Here is a 26209-nt window from a genome sequence, read left to right as displayed (position 1 = left end):
ATAGACCACATTTACAGCATATTTAGTTTGGTGTATCGGTTACACATCCTACACGTCTTCAAACACACTTTAAATAACAAATAAAATGTCAATAAAATATTGCAGCACTTTTAAAAGTCTAATAACACACATAATCTCTGACTACATCCCCAATGCAATTGTGAAGGTATTGCATGTAAGTTTCAAAGCGGAATTGTATGTTACACAATTATAATGTTACACAGTGTGTTCCCATAGCAACATGGTTAAAATTCAGCATGTTTCACTTACATAAACATTTGATTTATGGCATAAGGTGTATTCCAATACATTATTCACAACAATATAATTATTATTTGATATTAATATTTACAATTCTAATAAATAATATAATATATAATGATTATATGATTATTATTATTATGTACAGACAGTACAAGTTACAGGTATGCTGCTTGACGTTCCATGTAAAGCAGCTTCCCACATCCTTGTAGTACTATGCTCCTTTATTCACACTCTCATGCCCACACACACACACACACACACACACACACACACTGACACATGTACACAATTTTGAAGAGAGCAGAGAGAGAACACAATCTTTATTCAGAGGACTGGCCCTAGTACACACTGTCAGAGCCTGAAGCACTGAGGCAGATCTTAAAGCATAGAATAATTCAAGGATATTCCATTATTAGCAGCCAGGTAAGAAACGCAACCCCCGGATTCACATACAGCAGCTGAACTTGTAATTATGCCTGCATTTAAACAGATCCTAATGATCTCTCAATTGCTCTATCAAGCTGCAGGAGAGCACAATTGGAGGGGCACAGAAATGAGGTGTGTATTCAGCAGAGACAATGCTGAATGGCCACATAATCATTGCAGTGGGGTTTCTGTCACATTAAATAATCTTGATCTTTGCATATCCTGTCTAACCCAGTTTCTGCTTGTTAGTGCACGATGATTAGGCAGACCCATGTGAAATTATGCAACAGCCTAGCAAATCAGAGCATCTCTGCTAAATGTAAGTAATTAAAAAGAATTCACAAATGCAACTGTTCATCAGAGAGGTAAATTCTTCATGTCCAACTCTAGCTGTCTTGAATCATGTGTTTGTAATCAACATTTGCACGTTGAATAACCCCTCCGTGATCTGAATGGGTCTTTGGACGTAACCCAGAACTTGCTGCTCTGTTTTCTGCTCAAATGCCTTTAATTAAATCACCCTGCAAGGCTCTATACCATCAGATCTCACTCATTTGGTGCCCTGCAAACACACACACACTCACACATATACACAACTGCACTGCAAATCAGGCACAGGCCTGACTGGAGCTAAACATATAACACAATCATGGCTCAGTGTGTTCATGTGTGTACCTCAGCATGTGCCTCTGGATCAATCTTTAAAATGAGAACGACGCAAATGAGATCCCCAGGTGACGGTGTGTAACGGAGAAGAGTGAGATATTGGTTTAAATCACACAGGCGGTATACGAGGTAACTGGATTACTGCAGGGTTCTGAAAGAATGTAGTATGTGTTATTAAGACAGTGGGGTGATCTGTGGCTCTCATGTAACCCCTTAAACACACAGGAGCAGTCAGTGGGTTTTCATTCTCCATCCCCAATCACAGCTTCTCTTGTGGGATTCCCAAAATATCAAACCACCTCTTGAGCAAATCCTGGGACTGCCCCAGTGTTCTCGCTCAATAAGACATGCCTGATGGGAACAGCTCTAGCAGGAGCTGACAAGTTGGAGCCTAACAACCAGAACTGGCTCTCAAATGAGAGGAATAGGAAGTCTACTCTGATGTTCAATCGGCTTATCAATCTCCTCACCCTCATCACGAAAAAGTAAGTAAAGCAATTCTGGAGAGCAATTGCATTTGTCCTTGCAAGTTTTTTCTTCAACTTACGACACACAGCTTGCGGTCGTAGTAGACTGACCGGAAAGCCGAGAGCTTTGTCCACAAACCGAGCTCCTGTTTCCTGACCACAGAATGAAACAATGACTAACACAGCTGCCAGTTTCACTCAATTAATAATTCATGGCAGTCACTGAATAATATGCTTTAAGATGAATAATTAATTAACAAACCTTGGCTTTAAGGGGCTAACTAGATGTATATTCTAATAATGCGTAACGTTTATTTGATTGTATTTTCATTTTCAGTGCAGTGCAACATGAAGCCAGTGAAATAGTTCAATCATAATAATAAACAACAAATAGTGCTTCTTCCAAGACGTGAAGCCATCCACCTTGGGATATGAACTCATAATTTTCAGATGACAGTATGAATGCTTTTCTGTTGGGCCACTCGGGAGCCTCTGTATGGCTTAAACAGAGCAGCTTTTATAGTGATTACACAACTCTGAAGGATGAGATTAAAAGTGTTACCTGTGCGCCACGCTGCCCTTCTTTATGTCGGAGATGATGAGAGAATCACCTGGCTTCCTGTTAGATGGGGCTGGGAGAAACAGAAAGAACGAAGAAACGTGAACAAATCAAAAAAGACACCCAGTGAATTGTGTAATCGAACATTCTCCAGATCTGTTTCATCACTTTTGTCAGAAATCTCTTTACCACGTGTTTCGAAGAAGATAAAAAAAAAAAAACAGGTGTATTCCCAAGATCTACACTGTATACCTCACTCAGGAGATACCATGTAAGAACGGGGAGTCATTATTTTGTATTTTTTTGCTGACTGAGTAATAAGACCACCTCTCATTAGAGAAGGACCTCCAGTGGTTTCCTTTGGATCTCACATCTGCAGTGTCCCATGACTTCATCAGCTCCCACCTGTATTTGCTTAGTGCTGATGAGGTAGAGTCTACTTTTAGCTTACACAGCAAATTCTGTGCTTTGGTATTCTAAACAAGCAATGTCCTCGAGTCCTCGTTTCCCTCCTGCAGATTTATAAGGATGCAACTCTAGGCAGTGGGTACACTGAATAAAATGTACTGTCTTACACAGATGCTGCAAGCTGTGGAAAGAAGTGTGGAGAAATGAGTAGACACAAGTCTGAAGTCCCCTGCTAATATATCTCTGTCTTCTGCAAGAGTTAAGGCAGTACTGGCCGAGGAAATTGTTACATGAATTGCTGTAACATACAAATTTATTTAAGGGCGGTTGGTAGAGTGGAAACAAAATCCCTAATATAACAAGAAGAGACAAAGAAAAATGGCGGTGTTGGGCAACAGGCTGAGAGAGCGAACAGAATGCAGAGATTCAATTGTAAAATGTTGATGACTCAATCTAGATGCAGCAGATTGCACTGGTGGCCTCAGCCATAGATAGCAAGCAAAGGCAAGAAATTGCCTCAAGGACTGACAATCAGAGAGAAAGAGGCTTGAACAAGATCCACATTACAAGAGCAAAGTTAGAAAAGCACACGCACAAAGTAACTGGTCCATAGTTTATTATTCAACCTAAAAATGTTTGCTCAGAATATCAGACAGGCATCATAGCGTTTCCTACTATACAGGCTTATGTCATTAGGATAACGTATTACACCGACTGATATCATTTAAGCGTTCTTTAGTCTGACCAAGTGAACAGGAACATGTGCACCAGAATGAAAGTGACGTGACATACAGCTAAGTATAGTGACCCATACTCAGAATTCGTTCTCTGTGTTTAACCCATCCAAAAGTGCACACACACACAGCACTGAACACACACACACCGTGAACACACACCCGGAGCAGTGGGCAGCCATTTATGCTCTTGCGCCCGGGGAGCGGTTGGGGGGTTCAATGCCTTGCTCAAGGGCACCTAAGTCGGGGTACTGCCAGCCCGAGACTCGAACCCACAACCTTAGGGTTAGGGGTCAAACTCTCTAACCATTAGGCCATGACTTCCACCTTACTTCACAAGCGTCACATTGAAAAATCAATGTGTTAAACTTCTCTTTCAAAACATAACATCTAAACCTTGTTAGCATAATACAGCTTTAAAACTAGCTACATAACGTACGCTAAACCACCCATTGGATTTAATGGATCAGATGTCCCACTAGAAGTGACATATTTTCCCAATTTCATGACAAATTAGACCTTGATAAAGATTTTGTAACCTTTAAATTTGATAGTTATGGATAGAATAATTTAGTCACCTGCTGATTCCAACCCAACAAAACAGCTACCAACCGGGGAAGAAGTTTTCAGCCAATCGCAAAGAAGGCACACATCAAGACTATTCTGTGTTCTAGCACGTCATTGGTGGAATGAACAACTTCTAGATGTTTGAACTACTGAGTCACTGGAAGTCTTCCAACCATGTGTAAAGACCTACAGTAACTCTTTCTGAACTACTTAAATGTCTGTGTTTTCTTATTGTTGTATTTTCTCTAATAGAGGATTAGACTGATGGTACTCTTAGTTCATGAACCTGTGAATCAGTATGGATGTATTCACTGATAGAGGCTTTATAAAGCAGTTCTGTAATTCACTCTAGATAAGGCAATTTGCCAAAACACCTTGAATGTAAACCACATCTTTTCAAACGGCTGCTCATGCTACATCACAACACATTGATTTGTGATCAATGTTGTTTACTTGTATAGAGAGAAAAAAATAGAAAAAGTTCTGTTCAGACACATCAAACATTTCAAGCCTCTAGGCAGCATGGTGGGTATCACCAGCTAGATCAAGAGCTGTGGCTTGGAATGAATATTTGGAAACAAAATCTACAAAAAAAAGAATAATATTGCACGGTGGAAAAAAAAAGAAAAAAGAACTGCAGCAAAGAACAAACAACATTGATGCAGCATCATCCCTCACATCCGTCAAGAGTCACCATGATGTTTGGCTTTATAAATTGCATAACTCCACACAGGTTTTTCACTTCACTCGAGCAGCCCATGTTTGTGTGGGCTTTTGTCAGTGTAAATCAGCTCTTATCAGGAAAAAAAAAGGAAATGATTCAGCCCATTTTGTTGTGTTGTTGCTGCGTGTTTGTTTTTGCCACATCCGGGCTAGATGACAGCTTACTCTATGACGCCTCCTTCTCAGACAAATCTGATTTGTCTTTTTCTCCATCTGCTGTTTGGTGTAACTGTGATGAGTGGTACATCTTTGCTGCTGCTCGTCTGTGTGCCACATTTGTCTGAATCGTACTAGGCGAGCATCAGGCTGAGATCACTTTCTTGATTCATGCTGTGACACAGAGAAGCAAATATGCCAAAGTCCCATTTTCCATCAACCCGCTAAAGGAAAGCTTATCAGGATGAACGCTGATGTTTCTCACCTGCTCTGCATGAGGATACTGTTTAACGCTAATATATGACAATATTCAGCACTCAGGAAAACACTGAAGTAGCATCAACGTCACATAAATCGCAGCATTCTATTTAATCAGATTCTTCCATCAGGGTATGGGACTGATTGATGTAAAATTCCAAAGTAGGATAAACAATAAGTACAAGCGAGCTGTCCCTGGCTGACTTTACCGCCTCGGGAGAAATATGACTTGTGTCAGACATAAAGCTAGGTGGCGTTAAGCACTTCACAAAGCACATAAATAAGGTGGTACTTTGAGCAATGTGAGAGCATGACCCTGCAGGCTGTTTGCTGTGTCCTCAGCATGTTGCAGACAATAACATCAGTGCAGCTGACTGTTCACTGTGCTCTCTCGTATTCTTTCCTGTCGTGCTTTCTCTCTCGTCTCAATCCATCATACAGTACAAACATACAAAGCGGGAACATGGCTGGCTGGCTGTGAGCCAGCAAAAGGAGGTTTATAAGCAGAAAGAAGGATCTTCCTCTTGACAAAGTGCACCCTGGAAAACTGCATTTGAGAGGGTGGTATTTATCATTTCATACAGAATTAAGGTGTATGATGTATCTCTAAAGAATGCCTTGTTCTACTGCTGGAAATAAGGTTCTCTATCTGAATTGGGTACTGTGGTTCTTAGAGCTTAGAAAATGCAGAAAGCCTAAGAGAATATTCGACATAAGTTTCTATTCTTTACAGAAGGTAGTGCAGCAAATCCTAAAATCCCAGCTTGTTTATTTAATGGGGGACTTTATAAAGTTTTAACATTTACAAAATGGTTCACTTCATTCGCAAGCCCAGATCGTCATGTTCCCATAAACCTTATTCTTTTACAGATGGTTTAATATCGCCACAGATGGTTGGGCAAATTCCACCATGGTGAAGCATCTGGGCATATTGGATTCCAATGGTGTTCCCAGAGAAAAGTAGATACTTTTAGAACGGTCAGTGTTTTTATGCTCTACTCAAATAGCCAAAGACTTGATGCTTACGATATACCCAGAGTTAACATTTAGATAATGTTGTACCTGGCTTGGCTATGCTAAATTTAGCAGCTAACAAAGTAGATGTATTTACCTCATTATAGCTGTTTTATATCTGCATTATAGAGTTTAAGGTGTTGGACTACAGATGGGAAAGTTGGAGGCTCAAATCCCAGCAACTGCTCAGTTATATAAATCTGGAAGTGGAAAAGCCTCTTCATTTCACTTGATGTATATGTTAGCGTACAGGACGGCTGTGATTATCTAAAGGCTCAACCACTCATTTTCAATGTAACTCCTGGATGCATCATCTTTGGCCTAATTTTCATAAAATCTGAATTTTTGGACAATTTTAAAAACAGGGGTACAATGAACAATAATTAAGCACACTACAGAAGAGATGTTTAAAGAGATGTGTACAGAATTTAGAAGCCAAATTCATGAAATATAGTATATCCAGAAATACACACACACACACACACACACACACACACACACACACACACACACACACACACACACACACACACACACATATATATATATATATATATATATATATATATATATATATATATATATATATATATATATAATTCATATATTCATTATATATATATATAATTCATATATTCATTATATATATATAATTCATATATTCATTATATATATATATATATATATATATATATATATATATATATATATATATATATATATATATATATATATATAATTCATATATTCATTATTCTTATCAGCTTCCCAGCTCCACACACATCGCTAATACTAGACTTAAATTTTTCAACAGAACACAAATGCTTTACAAAACTCTGAAAACAATAACTGTAATGAGAACAGAATGTGCTCAGGCAATAAATTATCTTTGCTTGACCAGGCAGTGATGTATGCAGTGATGCAACTTCTGGTTAAGGCCTTGAGAATTCAACATAGAAGGTGGGGAACGGAGCACTGAGCAACGCTGGCCAGAGGAACAAAATACATTACAGGAGATTCTCTCTTTGTCTCAAAATAACTTTCTTGAAAATGAAAGTGGGGAGTCAGCTGGGACCTAATGCTGGCTAATAATGAGTTCTGCCAAAATTTCACCAAATGTAGTAAAGACCAGTAACAGTATAGAGCTAATGATATATTTCCCAATGTATATAGCTTCTAATATATTTAAATGTGATAGAAATAAAATCAGCTGCAATTTTCTAGATAATATGTAACATTCATAACTGTCACAGAAGGTCATTAATCTGTGACTAATAAACATCTGTAGCTATAATTGGGGAGTTCAAGCCTGTAGAGTGTAACTCTGTAATGTTCCATGTCTGAAACTATCAAAGACAAATGCATTGTTTCTTATCGCCTGATTATTACAAAGCCCTTAGAGGCAAATACGCAATTAAAATCAATTTAAGTATTGATGCCATGCATGTGATACTTAACGGTGGCGGTGACATACAAGAGTCACTATATTACTGTGTACTGCCTCTCTAGGCATCACTAGGCATTACGCAAATGTTAAGGCAACTGTAAACCAATGGAAATTCTTAGTGATCAGTTTATTTTTTTTGTTGTAATGATGTAAAAACTCAATACATTTCCTAATTCGTCTACTAGTTGTCTTTAGATCTGGTTACTAATATATCTGCTTATTTACTACAATCCTTTTACTGCCATGGTTGCCTTTAGCTGTAACAAAAATATTAATTCCATACCCCCCGCAGCACAGATAGATTTAGTGAGCTATAGAAATATCGGGCTCATTAATCAAATATGTATAATGATATGCTGGCTATTTATTGGTGTTTACAGAGCTTTTTAAATCATAAGAGAGAAAAGATTGGGTCCAAGCTTTTTTGCAATTCAGTTGTAAAGCTTTGAATTGAACTTGTTTAACTGGCCAAAACGTCAAAAAGACTAATATCTACGCAAATTTAATCACTATACTTCGATAACAAGGGGAATTAATTTCCACCAGTGTAACAAAATGAAAAATCACAGACCCCCTGGCTTTGCTTCTAAGACCTCACTTTGAGAGCAAGAGTTTCTTTCTTGCCATTATTTGGCTTTATCTCTCAGGTTCAGCATTGCACACAGGCAAATGCACTAATACAGCCTAGCACTGTCCAACAAAAAACAGTGAAAATCATTGCAGAAGAATCATTGGGTGGTTTCTGAATTCAGGAGAAATGGGCATTTCCAGAAACTTCTTCTGGGAGATAAATCACAAAACCATTTACTCCCAGAAAGTGGCTGTGCCCAAAGAATGAAATATTCAAAGGCTCTTTTAAACCCATAGTGGTTAAAAAGTATGACCAGAATACTGGGCAACTACCAACAGACAATTACAATGGCTAATTACAGCTTGCTTTCATTTATAGTCGTGAGATAAATAATGATGCTATGAAGGCCATTTGCAGCGATTTGTTTCTATTATGCTTATTAACTTAAAAGATACAGCAACCTGCATTATCTGTTGGATTACTCTAAATAGGTCAGTCCTTTAGACTCGTGCTAATTGGAATAAGCCTTAGAAAATGAATAAGCCACATTATATAATTATATAATTAATGGCAAATCATTGGGGGTATTAATCCGACCCTCCCCTCCCTTTTTTAATCGCCATGTCCACTAACCCCAGGCTTACTCTGCTAGCATCTGTGAAATAGGAACTTTGCTATATTCCTGAGCTAATATCTAATATCCACTCTACAGTATAGAATTGTCAGCAATACTAATTAAAACTATGCATCATTAAGTTTTTCTTGACCGCTTAATGACATGATCTGTGTAATGATGTGAGTAGGGGAGAAAAAAAAACCACTCACAGCTGATAGTAATGCCCAGCTCCACTCCTGGCTTCTTTGGTAGCTTCACATGGAAGGTGCCACTGCTTGGGATAACAGACTCTAACAGACAGAAAAGACAGAAATAAATAGTAACATTTGGCCATATCAGGTAAAATTGAACTTCATGTCAAACTAAAAGAGGAAACCTGACACAGGTGAGGGAAAGGTGTGAAGAATTTAGATAACAAAGCCTCCAGTACTTTTCTCTGACAGCTTCATGACATAGCAGGTTTATAGAGGTTAGTGTGGAGCAATAGAAGGTGGCAATAACTAATGGAGCAAAATGCCCTCCTTTCTCTCTGAGTGCACAGCTACAAAGGACCTCAGCTGACAGGAAAACCATCAAAGCATCAGACAAAGAAGTTCGACTGGTCTCTCATGGACTGCAATTACACATGTGAACCATAAAGCCAGGCTTTTTGTTTTAAAACAATCACCCAAAAAAAAAAAATCAGGAAAGCTTGTTCCTCCTTCAGGAGCACATTCATTCTGTGCTGAAACACCTCAGAGTCACGATCAAAATCCCTTCCAGCAAAGCCAAGTTCAAGTCATTTCACTTCCTGCCGACGTTCTATGGGAAATAGAAAGCACTGTGACTGCTCAGTGAGGTAAAATGATGACTGTATGACTGACAAATACATCACCCTGTCGGAGAATTCATGTAAAAGATGCATGTTGTTTCTTCTGCTCTGTGTGGATCTGATATTTGTGTTTCATACTCAGGAATATATTCATGAAATGTCGAAAGCGAAAAGGATTTGGCGCTAAAAATTCCACATATTAATTAGTATGTGTGTTCAGGATGGTGAGCTTCTGGCAGGATTCAAGCTCTGATCACAGTGCCAAAGCTCAGCATGGGAGTAGTGACGGATCATTTTCATACCTCCACCAACACAAACACACAGCCTCAAGATTGCACTTTTGGATGGCTTTCAATTCACTGTTTGCCTATAGGCTCGCACTGATCACTTGTAAGCAGTAAACAGGTGGCAGACAGCTTGGATCACATAATAATAGACCAGTCTTGTGAGGCTTTTTTTTTAATCCCAGGAAATGAATGAGCTGTTGTGTCTTTACCTGCTACATCAAACTCAATCTCCAGTGTAACTTTGCTGGTGATGCTGGAGTCGCGAAGCAGCTGGTTAGTCTCCTCCAATGTGCTGTCCTCTGTGGGAATCCCATTGATGGACAGGAGTCGGTCGCCGATCTGCAAGACTCCACACCTGCGTACAGTCCATACCAGAAGTATCAACTCGTTATTCAGAGACACTGCACAGAAAAGCAACCAAAACACCAGCTGTACTGGCAAAACAGCTTTATTCTGAAGATGAAGTCAGAAGATGTTACTGTTTATAAAGATTGACAGAAATGTAAAACGATTCTTTTTTTTTTTGTTGTCATAATTAAAAATTTAAACAAAGAAAAAGGAAGCTGGTGATGTAATGATTGTTAACAGCTATTACAGCATGAATAATAACACGATACAGATGTTCCATAACATTAAATATAACTAAAACTAATTAAAAACCTGTGTCATGTATTGGATGTGGTATAAGGAATAAACCCTGTGGGACGTTGGGATGTGCTGATTATTGTTCTATAACAGCAAGAACATCACTCCATACTTTGGACAAGAGAGTATACATACTGTATAAATGCAAAAGTTTGTACACCCAGGCATGTATATCCTTTTATCTTTTTTATTGAATCTACGAATTCAATCCATCAACTGTTTACAAATTCCAAAATGTTAAAAAATGTGATTGTATCCCTACAATATGACAACGATTCAAAACATGAAGAAAACTATTCTAAAAATAGTTTTTGGTATCATATTTATACTTTCCAAACCTGGGGGGTATTACAGAAAGTTAGCAGATACCGCACTGAATTTTATAAATTGCCTCAATTAAACTAACCAGACAGGTAACTCCATGTTCAATGTTTTCCTCAAACTCCAGCTGAGACATCCAACTGCTGATTCAGGTCTGGCTGGACTAATCAACAGGAACTTTTTTCCCTACTTTTTTCCTCTTTTGCCAAGCTTAAACCACTTATTATACAAATACATCATTGAGGGGAAAAAAGCAATTGTGTATTAATAAACCATCATTACACTTGTTACGGGCAAAAACTAATGATATATTATAGTCATATTTTTAGACTCACATAACAGAAGCCAAGCACTTGTGAATATTTTATTTAGTCTAAATACAAGTGTTCATTAATTCTATTTCAATTATTCAGGTTTAGAAGAAACATAAGCTCAGACTGAGAAGTGCAAACCTACTTAAATAATTTTAGAGACAAAAAAAAACAACAACTAAAAAACCCCCCAAATGCATATTCTAGTAACCGAATGGAAGACTACAGGAAAAATAACTATGGGCTTACTTGAGTGTAAATGTTAGCCTATCCTTGATCTCTCATTAATAAAAGGTTCATGCCATTCAGCAAAAGTACAATTGCCAAAGTTAATGCCAAAGCTGTCGTTAGAACCTGGTAATTACTCTGAGATTTGGGTGTAAATCCTGTCAGCTTCTACATATGTTTGTTTACTTGTTTGCCATCTGAGACAGGCCCACCAGGGTAATAACAGCTATGTTTGTTAGCCTCTCATGTAGCTAAGCATTCAATCAACCCACATTCTGGCTGAAAGTCCCCTTATCACAGCCACCCGGCGATGTATCAAGTGCAATAGCTGTAATTACATGACGGGAAAAGTCAAGCAGAGGAAGATAAGATGCTGATGCAGTTCTGGGATGGGATCGGAGACAAATGCAACGTGGTTTAAGATTAGAAATAAAACATTAATGCTGTCTCAGTACAGATCACAAGACAACGATAAAGCAAGCAATTACAAGTTTCAGATCTTGACCAGAGTGCTCCATTTTAAGCCCGTTAGTTTAATTTGCTGAGATGAAATAAGACCTGGATCCTGTTCTGAGACCTCACCTCTCAGCTGGGCTGTCGTGGTCGATGTAAGCGATAAGAGGAGGAGAAGTGAGAGTTTCGGTGGCAAACACCCCTCCCTGGAGCTGAATTCCAAATCCCATGACGGAGTCGCTGACCAGGGTCACCTCAGTGGTCTCTGTGTGGACCACCTGTCCGGCCAAGCCTACAGTGCTTGAGGCCAGAGACACTGCAATGCAGAGAAAGCAACTTTAGCCCTAAAAACACATACTGGGTTATTTTACAAGCCATTTGCTGGATTTAACTTGTTAAGCCAGGGAGTTGGGTTGATAATGTGAAGATATGGTTTAATTGACACAATCCAAAACACACACACAAGGAAAAAGTGGTAAGAATTAGGTAAACATACTGAAAAGACACAAGCACATGACATGAGCTTGATGAACAATGAGAGTTACCAGTGGCAGAACGTAAATAGCCCTGCTCATTATATATAAATGTGACTCAGATGTGTGTGAGATCTTGTGAGGTGCAGGTGCTAAAAGATAATGTAGTCCTGACAATCATAAACCTAATAGAGTACATTCACTTTTCTGAAACTTTCCACTGTGCCTATTGAGACAAACTGGCAATATAAAGGAAATACAGTTTTAAAATCTAGCTGCTAATTCAGAGTTTCTGATAAGATAATTCAGATGTACTGTATGTGGATATGATACCGAGTTAACATTTAATATGATATTGTGCAAGTTAGTACGTTTGATGTGAGAAAGTCTTCTTTGTGATGCACACACTGCAACGAGCACAACTTTCATGGCTACACTTCAGTAACATCCATGTTGACACACATGCAGAGTGAATAGCTAACCTCGCGGGGTTTAACTCAAATTAACCCAGTGTCGGGTTTCCAAATTCACCCAATGTGGGATATTTTCAACCTAACTAAATTTTCAGAGGGTATGATCCATCTGAGCTTCACTAGTGAAATAGTTTATAAACACAAAAGGCAGATGATCTGTGGTAAGATCTTATTAAAGTTCCTATAGAATGAAACCTTGTTTTTGTGCTGAATTGGATCATACATCCGGGCCTGTCTGCCAAAGCTGTTTGATAAGATATAGCCTTTTGATAAAAAACGCCATTATCCTCAAAATCTTATCATAGCTAAGAGCCTTTGGGCAAAACCCTTCAATACATTACAGGCTGAGTAATATGAGATCTTGGAGCAACTCTATCACATCAGTACCATGAAAGTAACCGAGGAGCATGAGAAATTAGGCACTTAATTGTAACTGCATTGAGACACAAAGAGTCTTTATGAATAAGCAGAGCTAGCAGAGAAGCCTCTAAAGTCACTAAAGTGCTGTAGATCAAATAAGTTTAAACAGGGAAGCGTGTCCTGTACCCAGGCTGGTAAAATGTGCAATATTATAAATTATGCAATCTTACAAATTGTCAATTATTTTTTAAAATACATGTACGTGTATAGCTGTGGAAAAAGAAATGCAAAGAAAATATATATTTCAGAGTTATAATGCCAGAAACTATCCACTAGTTTGCTTCTTCTGCCTATTCTCTCTATTCGTGTGCTTTCTGGATTAGTGCATTCAACACTCTTAAAGCTCACATGCTCACTAATATGCTAAAGTATGCTGGCAGACACTTATATGAATGCGTTCACATGACGCCTACACATGTTCTCAGGTTAAAATCAAGCAAAAATGATCCTTATGGCTAATTTGCAGATTGGATAACATGTTAGTGCTAGTCTAAACAACATATGGTGTGACAGACTGGGTATTAGGGCAAGTTACCAAATAACGGGCGAATAATCCTGCAGAGCTTGTACTCACTAAGCCACAGTGAGCTGTTTGCAATTATCAGTACTTATGTTTAGCCATTTTCATTAGAAGCAAAAATTACCACTGTAATTTCTTTTCCAGTGCATCGGACATATTAAAACCCCAAATAGGTTTTGACCGACACATCGTAGGGATCTAAATGGTAAGTTGTTGAGATTTATAATTATCCAGAAGTCAAGTGAGTCACTTCAGCAGAAGTGATTTTGCAGTGGAACCAGTCATCATCTCAACTTTATTAAATCTTTCACGAACAGAGAAAAAAAAACATCTTAAAAGCCTGAACATACACAACGGCTTCAGAGTTAAAGTCCAACAACTAAAATTGCATCTAATCCATCAAAAGTGTCAGAGAGCTGAGATGGCCACTGGTAAGTATCAAGAACTGTCTCTCGCAGCAGAAGCAGTCTTCCCTGAACATTATATGGCAAACACACCAGACATGATAAAAAAAAAAAATCTTTCATCAACTTGCTCTGAGCTGGTTGTGCTCTTTATAAGTCCAGGATAGCTCTGATGAGAATCGTGAACAGTTGCCACTGTGATTGATGGCTTAAGCTTACACCGGCTGGATTTCCACAGCCAGTCAAACAATGTTTTAAAGATTCCTTGATCCACAAGTTTGATCCTGATGATTCAATTCAATTCTATTTGTTTGTTTAGCGCTTTTCGCAATTCTCAAATCAGCTTAAATAAGAATGACAAACAAAAAAGTTTTTTAAATTTAAAGTTAAAATGAACTTACTATATATCTCTAACATTTATATCTAATGAGCAAGCCGGAGGTGACGGCGGCAAGGGAAAACTCTCTGAGATGATATGAGGAAGAAACCTTGAGAGGAAACAGGGAACCTCATCCTCATTTGGGTAACACTCTACAGTAACTAGTGTAAATGTAAATAATGTCCTTTCTACAACAGTTTGTAGTTGAGGGGAATTAAGCAACTGAGAGCTCCTGAGGAACTAACAATTCAGCACAATTTCTGAGCTCACCACAGACCCAACATAAATTCCTTCCTGCTTCAAATGATCGCTGATGAAGTCCCGGCCACAAAGCTGAGCGAACAGTAGCTCAAAGACGGCATGACAGTCTTCAGGCTACACCAGCCACATCAATACCATGAGTCACAGGCTGTCCATGCAGATCTATCACCAGCAGAGTGCACAGCAGGTGACAAGGCTCCAACCAGGGGTATGACGTCAGGATTGATGAAGTAGTTTCGGGAAGAAGTAGTAATCAGACCAGGTGTCTGATAAGTGTTTAAATTCGAAGACTGATTTAGAATTTGTAAAACTACTTGGCACTTTAAAACAATACAATTCACACTTTAAACAGTTCTTTTCTTATTATAGCCATTGTAAATTGGTCTTCTAAAAGTTTATGTATTCAGAAGCCTCATCCAAAGCCTGTTCATTCGGGACCGAGGACTGTACCCAATATTAGTGTCCCTTTCACAGCACACTTCAAAATGGAAGAAAAACAGAGAGTGCAATTTTGTACTCCTGAGGGGTCGCCAGCCACAGATTTCCGATGAATCACTGCCAGGTCGGTCTTTTCTTCTATCCCTCTGGCATTGATGCATTTCACAGCTTGTTCCATGAGTCAGATGCAGACTGGAGACTGAAGACGAAGTGTTGGAGGATTTAGGAGATAATTTTTGTCTCCAATAAATAATGAGCACAAAAATCTTTGCTTTGCAGGATTAAGACATATGATGATGGCACATCATTTGAAGCCAAAAAGAAATGACCAAGAGCTAGTTCTAGTTCATGGCTATTAGATGCCTTAGAGCCAATACAGCTCTTAAAAAAGCACTTATATTTAACAGGGATTGTCTTTGCAAAATCACCTTAATGCCTCAAATAACACATTCTGGAATGTGCACCGAGAAGACCCCAGATACAAAAAAATTACTTTGTGTTAATGGTTCCCAGAGAGGAGATTTACTCCTACCTTGGTCATGCTACATTTAGCACAGCCGTTATGATAAGCTGGAACAGAGAGATAAAGGACGGGATGATTTTTTGTGATTAAGCTGGATCACAGAAACACCGAAAGGGAATATATCTTGATAAGCATGACAGCCTCAGGAGGCAGAAGATTGAACATTATGAGGTTGTTCTTAAGACAGAGAGTAAAACCTGGATCCTGAAGGTCAGCAGTACTAAGAAGGTTCATGTTTTCGCTCTACAAAGATGAGTGAAACCAGGACGAACGAGGCACAACACAAACAGCTTTTGTGCAAAAGCTTTGTGAAAGTATTCACACTGTGTGTGAGTGAGTGTGTGTGTGTGTGTGTGTGTGTGATCTTTCAACAGAGTAGCGTGACCTTCTTTATTGTCTTTTATTGCATCATGACTGGCCAGCATCAGTATCTGGACTCTGTGATAGATGACTTTGCAGAACGTGTCTCTGTAGTCAGGGAAGGTTTGTGGACATGCTGGAAACAAAGTGTCAGCATACTTTTTTGCTCCCCCCTGTGAGCTGAAGACAACAAAGCCTCCAGAGACCCATTCGATAAAAGTATCTCTGTTACAGGCAACGTCAATCAAGCCTAAGCTTAAACATGACGAATGAGCTGTTCTGCATTCTCTCCCTGACCTCTTCGCCTCTCTGTTCCTTTCACTTCTGCACACATTACCGATGGCTATTATTAACAGTTTGTAATTATACAGTAATTGTGAGCAGACATGATTACTAGACTAGGTGACCTGGAACAGATGTGATGAGTAAAACATCTGTGTATAGTTAGTTGTAGTTGGAAAACCATAAAAGAGCTTGTGATTAAAATCAGGTGCGGGAAATTCAATGCAGGAAGAAGCAGAATGTTTCTGAATCAGATCAAACTATTCAATCATCAGATGAAGCTGTATCAGCCCAGAGTGGACACGATTCAAATGTAAGAAGAGAGGTTTGTGTATTTGCTGCTGTTAGGTTGGATTATTTAATCAATACTTCTACGTCAATGCTGTCGTCATAGCGGGAATCTGTTCTCTGCTAAACTCGGCTCTACTTTAACGTGATGTTCGCTACTCACTAGCCTTTACTCTCTTGTTAAGTCGCTTTCATGTGATTTTAGAACAGAGCTTTACTCCTCCTAAGTATCCTCCTTAGACTGTTCACCATTTTGTGTTACACCTGGAATTAAAATGACAGCTCGAATGGACAAAAAAGCTGACGCTGGTATTTAAAATGACTAATAAAACAGTCTTGAAGGGGTGAATAATTATGCAACTCGTTGTAAACACTGTGCGAACTCTGCAGAATTCTGCTCAAGCCGCCTGATTACAAGGACTTCAGAAGAGTCCTCCAATTTCAGGGAATGTGATATAACTGGAGAATTAGCTGCTCTGTTGTTGTTTTTGATTAGCTGTGTGTTATGACATCAACACATCCTGAACTAATTAGCCAAAACAACAAAACTGTCAAGTAATTATTTACGGATAGCACGTTCGAATCGTCGTACCCGGAATTCTAAAACTTTATAATGATTCGATGCTGTTTACATGATTAAACGAGTTACACATCATAAACAGGATCGCTTCAAACTTCTCGGTTAGGAAGAAATTAACGATGCCCTGAGAGTCTAATGAACGGCCAGTATGGCTCGTCTGCTGGGAATCTTATGTTCCTTCCACACCCCACTGGCATGTTAACTGCCATGTAGTCATGTAGTGAAGCTGAACTCCAAGCTTCAAAGAAGAAAAAGTTAAAGAAATGAGAAGCCGTCTCCTGACAGCGTGCTGTTTCCAGCAGCACTAGCGATTAGTGTTGTTGTTTTCCTCCAGCCCGGCTTCCTGTTTATTGTTAAGTTTAGTGATAAGAAAGAGCTATCTGAGATGTGCCTGTGTGGCTGGGGTAATTATCTGCTGCAGAGGGGGCGAGCTGTTCCAGGCAGGCTGCTTCACTGAACAATCTGAAATATCTTACAGGATCTAATTATGGGCTAGCCAGAGGTGTCATTTCCCTCCTCCCGCCCCACGGCACGGGATATTACAGCCAAGAACAAAATTCTTAATGTAGTCATTCCCAGTCTCTCTCTCTAAATGTAGTCATTCCCAGTCTCTCTCTCTAAATGTAGTCATTCCCAGTCTCTCTCTAAATGTAGTCATTCCCAGTCTCTCTCTCTCTAAATGTAGTCATTCCCAGTCTCTCTCTCTCTAAATGTAGTCATTCCCAGTCTCTCTCTCTAAATGTAGTCATTCCCAGTCTCTCTCTCTCTCTCTAAATGCAGTCATTCCCAGTCTCTCTCTCTAAATGTAGTCATTCCCAGTCTCTCTCTCTAAATGTAGTCATTCCCAGTCTCTCTCTCTCTCTAAATGCAGTCATTCCCAGTCTCTCTCTCTAAATGTAGTCATTCCCAGTCTCTCTCTCTAAATGTAGTCATTCCCAGTCTCTCTCTCTAAATGTAGTCATTCTAAGTCTCTCTCTCTAAATGTAGTCATTCCCAGTCTCTCTCTCTAAATGCAGTCATCCCCAGTCTCTCTCTCTCTAAATGCAGTCATCCCCAGTCTCTCTCTCTAAATGTAGTCATTCCCAGTCTCTCTCTCTAAATGTAGTCATTCCCAGTCTCTGTCTAAATGTAGTCATTCCCAGTCTCTCTCTCTAAATGTAGTCATTCCCAGTCTCTCTGTCTAAATGTAGTCATTCCCAGTCTCTCTCTCTAAATGTAGTCATTCCCAGTCTCTCTCTCTAAATGTAGTCATTCCCAGTCTCTCTGTCTAAATGTAGTCATTCCCAGTCTCTCTCTCTAAATGTAGTCATTCCCAGTCTCTCTCTCTAAATGCAGTCATTCCCAGTCTCTCTCTCTAAATGCAGTCATCCTCAGTCTCTCTCTCTAAATGTAGTCATTCCTAGTCTCTCTCTCTCTGAATGCAGTCATCCCCAGTCTCTCTCTCCTCTCTCTCTCTAAATGCAGTCATCCCCAGTCTCTCTCTCCTCTCCCTCTCTAAATGCAGTCATCCCCAGTCTCTCTCTCTCTCTAAATGCAGTCATTCCCAGTCTCTCTCTCTAAATGCAGTCATTCCCAGTCTCTCTCTCTCTCTCTAAATGCAGTCATCCCCAGTCTCTCTCTCCTCTCTCTCTCTAAATGCAGTCATCCCCAGTCTCTCTCTCTAAATGCAGTCATCCCCAGTCTCTCTAAATGCAGTCATTCCCAGTCTCTCTCTCTCTCTAAATGTAGTCATCCCCAGTCTCTCTCTCTCTAAATGTAGTCATCCCCAGTCTCTCTCTCTCTAAATGTAGTCATCCCCAGTCTCTCTCTCTCTCTAAATGTAGTCATTCCCAGTCTCTCTCTCTAAATGTAGTCATCCCCAGTCTCTCTCTCTCTCTAAATGCAGTCATCCCCAGTCTCTCTCTCTCTCTAAATGTAGTCATTCCCAGTCTCTCTCTCTAAATGTAGTCATCCCCAGTCTCTCTCTCTCTCTAAATGCAGTCATCCCCAGTCTCTCTCTCTCTCTAAATGCAGTCATCCCCAGTCTCTCTCTCTCTCTCTAAATGCAGTCATCCCCAGTCTCTCTCTCTCTCTAAATGCAGTCATTCCCAGTCTCTCTCTCTAAATGCAGTCATTCCCAGTCTCTCTCTCTAAATGTAGTCATTCCCAGTCTCTCTCTCTAAATGCAGTCATTCCCAGTCTCTCTCTCTAAATGTAGTCATTCCCAGTCTCTCTCTTCTGTCTCATTAAATGTAGTCATTCCAAGTCTTTCTCTCTCTCTTCTCTCTCTCCCTAAATGTAGTCATTCCAATTCTCTCTCTCTCTCTCTCTCTCTCTCTCTCTCTCTCTCTCTCTCTCTCTCTAAATATAGTCATTTCAAGTCTCTCTGTCTAAATGCAGTCATTCCCAGTCTCTCTCTCTTCTGTCTCTTTAAATGTAGTCATTCCAAGTCTTTCTCTCTCTCTCTTCTCTCTAATTGTATTCATTCCAATTCTCTCTCTCTCTCTAAATATAGTCATTTCAAGTCTCTCTCTCTCTCTCTCTCTCTCTCTCTCTCTCTCTCTCTCTCTCTCTCTCTCAATGTGGTAATTCCAAGTCTCTCTCTCTCTCTCTCTCTCTCTCTCAATGTGGTAATTCCAAGTCTCTCTCTCTCTCTCTCTCTCTCTCTCTCTCTCTCTCTCTCTCTCTCTCTCTCTAAATTCTCTATTCCCTAAAGAACCTGAATATCAGTAGATAATCATCCACAAGTCCCACACAAGTTCGTCCACTTGTAATGAACAAATAAATTAAGTTATTAATGATTCGGATGTTCTCCAGAGTCATCCCTTTAGAAATGTTTTGACTTTACGATCCTTGATAACTTTTAAGCCAGAAGTCTGAAGTAATGAAATATATAATTAGTGGTAACCTGAAATACACAAGTATGTGACAGTGTGTCATAACAACAAAATTAATTAGACTTCATGATAAAACTAGACTGATGCATTACATCATTGCAAAGTAATTATAGGTTATAAAGTTATAATAATCACACTGTCACCCTTCTGAGCTTGGTTCCTCTAACAGTTTTCTCCTGATATCATGTCAAGGAGCTGTCCTTCAACCCCAATGCCTCTGGATTTCTCAATTAGCTGTCATAAATGTATCATGTATACAATATAATCAGTTTACATCCTAAAATTGTTTATTTCTGTAAAGCTGCTTCGTCACAGTGTCATGTAATATTGTTACAAATAAAACTGAATCAAATTAAATCACCTCATTAATCACCTCATTAATCACCAGCTCAACATTTTTTTGGGGGGTAAGAACACTTCATAGTACAGTATCATTTTTTGAGGTAGAATTTTATTATGGATTTATTCCTGGTACTATTTAATTGATGTTGATGCATGGGGCAAAATCATGTTGTGAGATATTGGTACCTTTAATCATGTACTGTGCAGGATACGATACGATTGCGTCTAACAGCCTGTTAAAGACGACTTTGGCTTTGCGAACACCAAGCAGAGGTGCAGAGGTAAAAAGACATTTACTGCACTTTTTTCCATGCAGATTTGGTTTCCCTTCTACTTTGATATTGCTAACAAAAACAATTTAACATAATTATATATTACTTCCCGCGACAAATGTCTTTTTCTATGAGGTATAGAACCGCACTTCTGTAAATCAAACCTGAACTGTAGGGAAAATGGGCTTGCAATGAGAAAGCAATATAACTGCAAATATTCTGGGATTGCTCCTTTCTGTTCCCAATTATGCATGAACAAGTTTTAGTCACCCTTGTGTCTAACACAATTCCCTGCACATCAGAAAAAGCAATAAACCTGAACAAATGGCAGCACAGTGATCCTAATATATTAGTAAGGGCCATATGAAATCAATAGCAAAACAGCTATTTATGTTTACCTCAGCCATTCTGAGAAATTGAAAAAGTCCTGAAATGGGTGAGCTTGGGCATTTCTGAGCTTAAGACCTACTGCCTAGCAGGTAGCGCGATATTTTTAACATTCATCAAGCTGTACACAAGTGCACTTCACTACATCAGCTGCTACTGCAGGGTTTTTGTCGATTTTGGGGTTGGTCCAATTACAAATTCAGCAGGAAATACGGAGACACAGCGAAAGCCGAGTTTGGGAATGGCTTAAAGGAGAGCAGGAAACCTACATGAGCTCTTGTAGTCCTTCTTCTTCAGTTTGCGCCTCATCAGTGTGCTGCGGGGGCTTGTGGGATACATGTTGCGAGGCAGTGTGCTCATGTTGAGGGAGCTCAAGCTGTAGGCACTCATGGAGGTGGGTGAGAAAGATGAGCCTAGTGCTGAGAGACAGAGAGAGAGAGAGAGAGAGAGAGAGAGAGAGAGAGAGAGAGAGAGAGAGAGAGAGAGAGAGAGAGAGAGAGAGAGAGCGGGAGCGAGAAAGAGGGAGAAAGAGAGTTAGTGAGTGAGAGAGAAGAAACAGAGAGAGATAGAATTTATATATATATATATATATAAAACCAATGATTATCTACAATTTAGGTCTTTTTATTTTCAGTGCACAAATACAGATTTTGAATCATTCAGTGCACAAACAAAAGCACACAAGCACACACACTCTCTCTCTCTCTCTCAATTTAGTCGGGGCATTTGGTGTGTAAATAGTTGTTTATTAAGCCACTTAGCTTAGAAATTTTGAAGGACAGCCAATTAATCCAAACTGTGTTTTCAATGGGTGAATTTTAATCAATTATTACCATTAAACTTTTTCCTCAACGTTGCCGAGTTGGTTTATTCAGTGAATAAGTAATAAGTAAGTGAGTTCAGTGAAACACCTGAGTAAAGCTTCAACTTTAAAAAGACAGATAAGACAGATAAGACAGATTTTGATTAAAAAAAAAAAAAAAGAATATGCAAAGTGAATCGGTGAATGTGAGAAAATGTGCACGATTTACTGGCTTCAAATGGCTTACAGTAAATTACTCATAAGTGCCTGTAATTTAGCCAATGAAGTGGCACAGCTTCTTTGTGGCCCTGATGCACTGAGAAGACTTTAGAGCAGTTGGACCATGCACATACTGCCCTTGAAACGAAGAAAAAGCTATGCATGAGATCAATACGGCTACTGCAGCTTTACTTTAAAGCAATGAGCTGATTATAATCACCAGAGCCTGCGTGTCAGATGAGGCAGCCCTTAAATCTGGAAGGACATCAAATGAGAGAGCAGCATTTAAGGGAGGTGAGAAGTGTTAGGAGGGACTAAGCGGCTCATATGAAACGGATAATCTTGATAGCGCTCTGTCATCCCACCTTATTAGCCTATTAAAGGCCATTACTAAAGGCAGGGCTTAGGCCATCAATTACCATTGACTAGGCATCCCAGAAAACCCTTAAGCCTGTAAAGAGGTACTCAGGACCTGTGGGGGGTCATGTGGTGTCCTGAATCACAGTCATGTGGCTCTGTATTGTAACAGCGGCAGCCGTGGAAACCTTTCACTGAGCTCTGAGAGATCTGTTTTAAAAAATGCTGCTAAAAAGTGGCACAAAAAGCTCAGTGACTGCATGTTTGTCTCGAATGCAATGTCACCTTAAGGTGTTAAGGTGCTTTCCACCGGCAAGAATCAGCTTGACTACATGAACGCATGTACAATAAAGGACCGGGAATGACAAGTGAGATAAAAGAGAAGGAAAACGTTCTGTAGCCCCAGTGCATTTCATGAACAAAAAAAAAAAAGAAGCCAGGAATTATTTCTGCTCCAGTTTCTCTTGAGTGATGAAAAAAAAAGCCTACAACACAAACGCAACTTCGGCCATGGACATGATAAATTGGGGCATAGTATGAGTTGACAGAGGTCAATAGAGATCTTTTATACCACAGTTGAATCCTCAATTCTGATCAGAAAATGTTGATTAATTTTCGACAACAGCAGATCTGACTTTAGACCAAGCTGTAATTTAAATGGCAGGTTTATATTATTATACTCATATTAATGTCAATGGCTCTAATTGAGCTAATTCACATGTTTAATGACAGCTAGGTATTACGTGATATAGCATATTTTCTAAAAAAATATGCTGTTTGTTTACATAGAAAAATACACTCAGACTCTACAGCTTCACATTCATACAATCAGCCAATCATGTAGCTGCATTACAACATAAAAAATCATGCAAAGGTCAAAGGTGGAGAGCTGTAGTTCATGTTGACCATAAATGTGATCTCAGTGGCTTTAACCACGGCATGGTTTTAGAAATGGATCAAGCTGCATCAACTTTTTTTTTTCCATAACACCCTGATGAATGTTTGTGAATTAACATTTAAACAGATCTTGTGACAAATGAGAGTCCATGCAAAATGAGAAGGTCAAAGGTCTGAAAGTAGAAGAGAAATGGTGAGGAAGAGGAGAAATGGAAAAATGAAGGCTTTAGGAGAAAGGAATAGGGGTATTACAGGGGTTGTTTGGAGAAGATTTCTGCTTGGCCTGGCTGCAGGACTGGTCAGGGTGGTAGGTGTTATAGTGCTGGTAAGGGAGGAAGTTGCTGTTGTTGTTTGTGCCGGACTCCCAGGGCAATGGCCGGTTGCTCCTCTGCACCTTGACTGACCACACGGAGAGGAAGAGAGACAGGAGATGACACAGCAGCATAAACATGGTATGGTGCAGCACAACACAACACAAACAAGGCCACTTATCTACAGTATGTAAGGATGTACTGATCCTATCTTCTGAGTATCAGCACATTCCAACATCTGATACTGACGTCCTCTTAGTAACTGATCCAAATGTCAATTGTGTAAAACCTCAGTGGCAAAGTGTTTTAATACAAACACATCACATCAGTGAACCACGGTGAAACATCTCGGGTCATTACACAATGACATCTGTATCTGTTTATGTCCAAAATATGATATTATTTTGCATAGCGATTTAATATACAGTATAAAAATAATATAATATAATTATTTATATAAACCCTAAAACATTGCCTGCGGAAAACCCTAAAAAGTTAATAATCGGCCTCTAAAACATATGTGTATGTGACTTTTCTTTCGTTTAAAAATAAAAAAATGCCTGTGACTGATTTTCTAACAAATCTATCTGGTCATATTTCCTTGAATATAAGCAAGCTCCAGTAGTAATCTAATTTTAACTGCTAGTACCTGTTGGGAGTTACTAAGGATGAATAAGTGCAGCTCGTAAAAGCATCATACAGAAACATATTAATGTTCATATTAATCAATGCGGTCTGTCTTATTCCAGCAAGCTCCATATCTTAACCTTCAACCTCATCTCATAAATCGTCTCAATCATCGTTTTCTAAAACAAAATAAATAAATGATACACCTCACATTTTTATGTGTGTTGGTATCCATTTAAAACACATCAGGTCTTGATTACAGCACATCCCAGGAAGACAGGATTATTATTTCATTTGCATAGAAACATTTTAGCACACAGCTACTGTAATGACTGTAACCTAAATAAACAGAAAACGCAAAGCTAGGTCATGACAGGAGGATGTTTTCAAGGCGGCGTTATTGCTCTAGCTTGTGTGGACTAAACTGAGTTTAATTTATCAAATCACTTACAAACTGCGATTTTGCTGCATTATACAGTAATTTGTCTCGGCTCTGATTTGACAACATTTACAGAAAAACATGGCAGAATGTGTTGCTTTTTGACCAGCACTCAGATGTACAGACACTCTACCCAAGACCTCTTGCCTGTAGACAGCTGCATTCTGTTAAAGTATCAATCCCCTTTGGGGCAGGTTTCACTTAATTTTATCGCTAGTGCAGGACCTGAGCAGACACACACAGCAAAATGGTAGAGAGAAACACTGCTGGAGGGGGCTGAGAGACATAGAAAGAGCCTCCTGAGAGCCTGATCTTGCCTGACCACATCCTATCCATTAGTTGTGTGAGTATGTGTGTGTGTGTGTGTGTGTGTGTGTGTGTGTGTGTGTGTGTGTGTGTGTGTGTGTGTGTGTGTTTCTATATGGGTAGACTATATTGTGCTCGGGCAGATGACAATGACACTGGTATGTTCTGTTTGTAGAGATACTGTTATAAGGGTATATGTGAGAGTAAACATGTGCAATGGGAATTTTTGGCACATCATGTACGGTATAGTGCGTATGTACTGTACACTGGGAGAAAAAAAAAAAAAATCTATTCCACATTGTCAGTACGATGCAGATGACCTGGATGAAAACTGCTATAACAGAACGACTAGTCAGAAAACAACACTGACACTCCTACACACCAGGTAGCCAAGAATACAGGCCAAATCTGTACATGACTTTCATGTATAAGGGGACACAGGGACACTTCAGCTGGCCACAACCAGACCTCAATTCCATAGACAATTTGTCACACCTCGAGCTGAACTGGACTCCCATTATTTGTTGGAATAGAGCGTTCTTAAAAATGACAGAATCTCAAGACACTAGAGAAATCCTCATCTGACAGAACTACTTTCTAATTAAAGCAGACAGACTTGAACCCAAAAGTGAAGCTACAAATCACATTATCATATTTCTATTTTAGAGTATCTGCTGTTCCAAATGTTCCTGTTTCTATGCTGTCTGAATTTGTCTTACTATATAATGCTTATTTTATGTGAGAAATCTGCATACTAGAACTCCAAGCTTGTTTAGTTGTCTAACACAAGTTCATTAAAACACAGTTTCAATGTGGACCAAATGTCCCATGTGCTTGATGTAGGAAAAAAGTTCTGAATCAAAGCCAAACATTACAACTATTTTCTATAGAAAAAAAATCTAGCTATATAAATCTGATGTTGATGTTCTGTCAGCTGTTCGGGATCGCTACAGTGGATCGAGTGGTCTTATGCCGGATGACCTTCCTGACGTAACCCTCCCATCTTATCCAGGCTTGGGAACGGCACGGAGAGTTAGCTCT

The 26209-nt window shown here is 39.3% G+C and overlaps 1 protein-coding gene across 12 annotated transcripts in view; it reads right to left on the bottom strand.

Annotated features, from left to right (window-relative positions):
- grip1 (glutamate receptor interacting protein 1) overlaps positions 1-26209 on the bottom strand; it is a 261039-nt gene that overhangs the window by 16133 nt on the left and 218697 nt on the right. For all 12 annotated transcript variants that reach the window (XM_047803916.1, XM_047803910.1, XM_047803911.1 and 9 more), the window contains exons 10-15: positions 23738-23884; positions 21480-21629; positions 12062-12248; positions 10184-10329; positions 9086-9166; positions 2386-2455 (exon numbers count right to left, since the gene is read on the bottom strand). In XM_047803916.1, coding sequence (XP_047659872.1) covers positions 2386-2455; positions 9086-9166; positions 10184-10329; positions 12062-12248; positions 21480-21629; positions 23738-23884 — 781 coding nt within the window. The remainder of the gene's footprint in view (positions 1-2385; positions 2456-9085; positions 9167-10183; positions 10330-12061; positions 12249-21479; positions 21630-23737; positions 23885-26209) is intronic.

The sequence above is a fragment of the Tachysurus fulvidraco genome, chromosome 19, assembly GCF_022655615.1.
Source record: "Tachysurus fulvidraco isolate hzauxx_2018 chromosome 19, HZAU_PFXX_2.0, whole genome shotgun sequence".
In the NCBI taxonomy this organism is placed as follows: Eukaryota; Metazoa; Chordata; class Actinopteri; order Siluriformes; family Bagridae; genus Tachysurus; species Tachysurus fulvidraco.
This window is presented reverse-complemented; position numbering and strand designations above follow the sequence as displayed.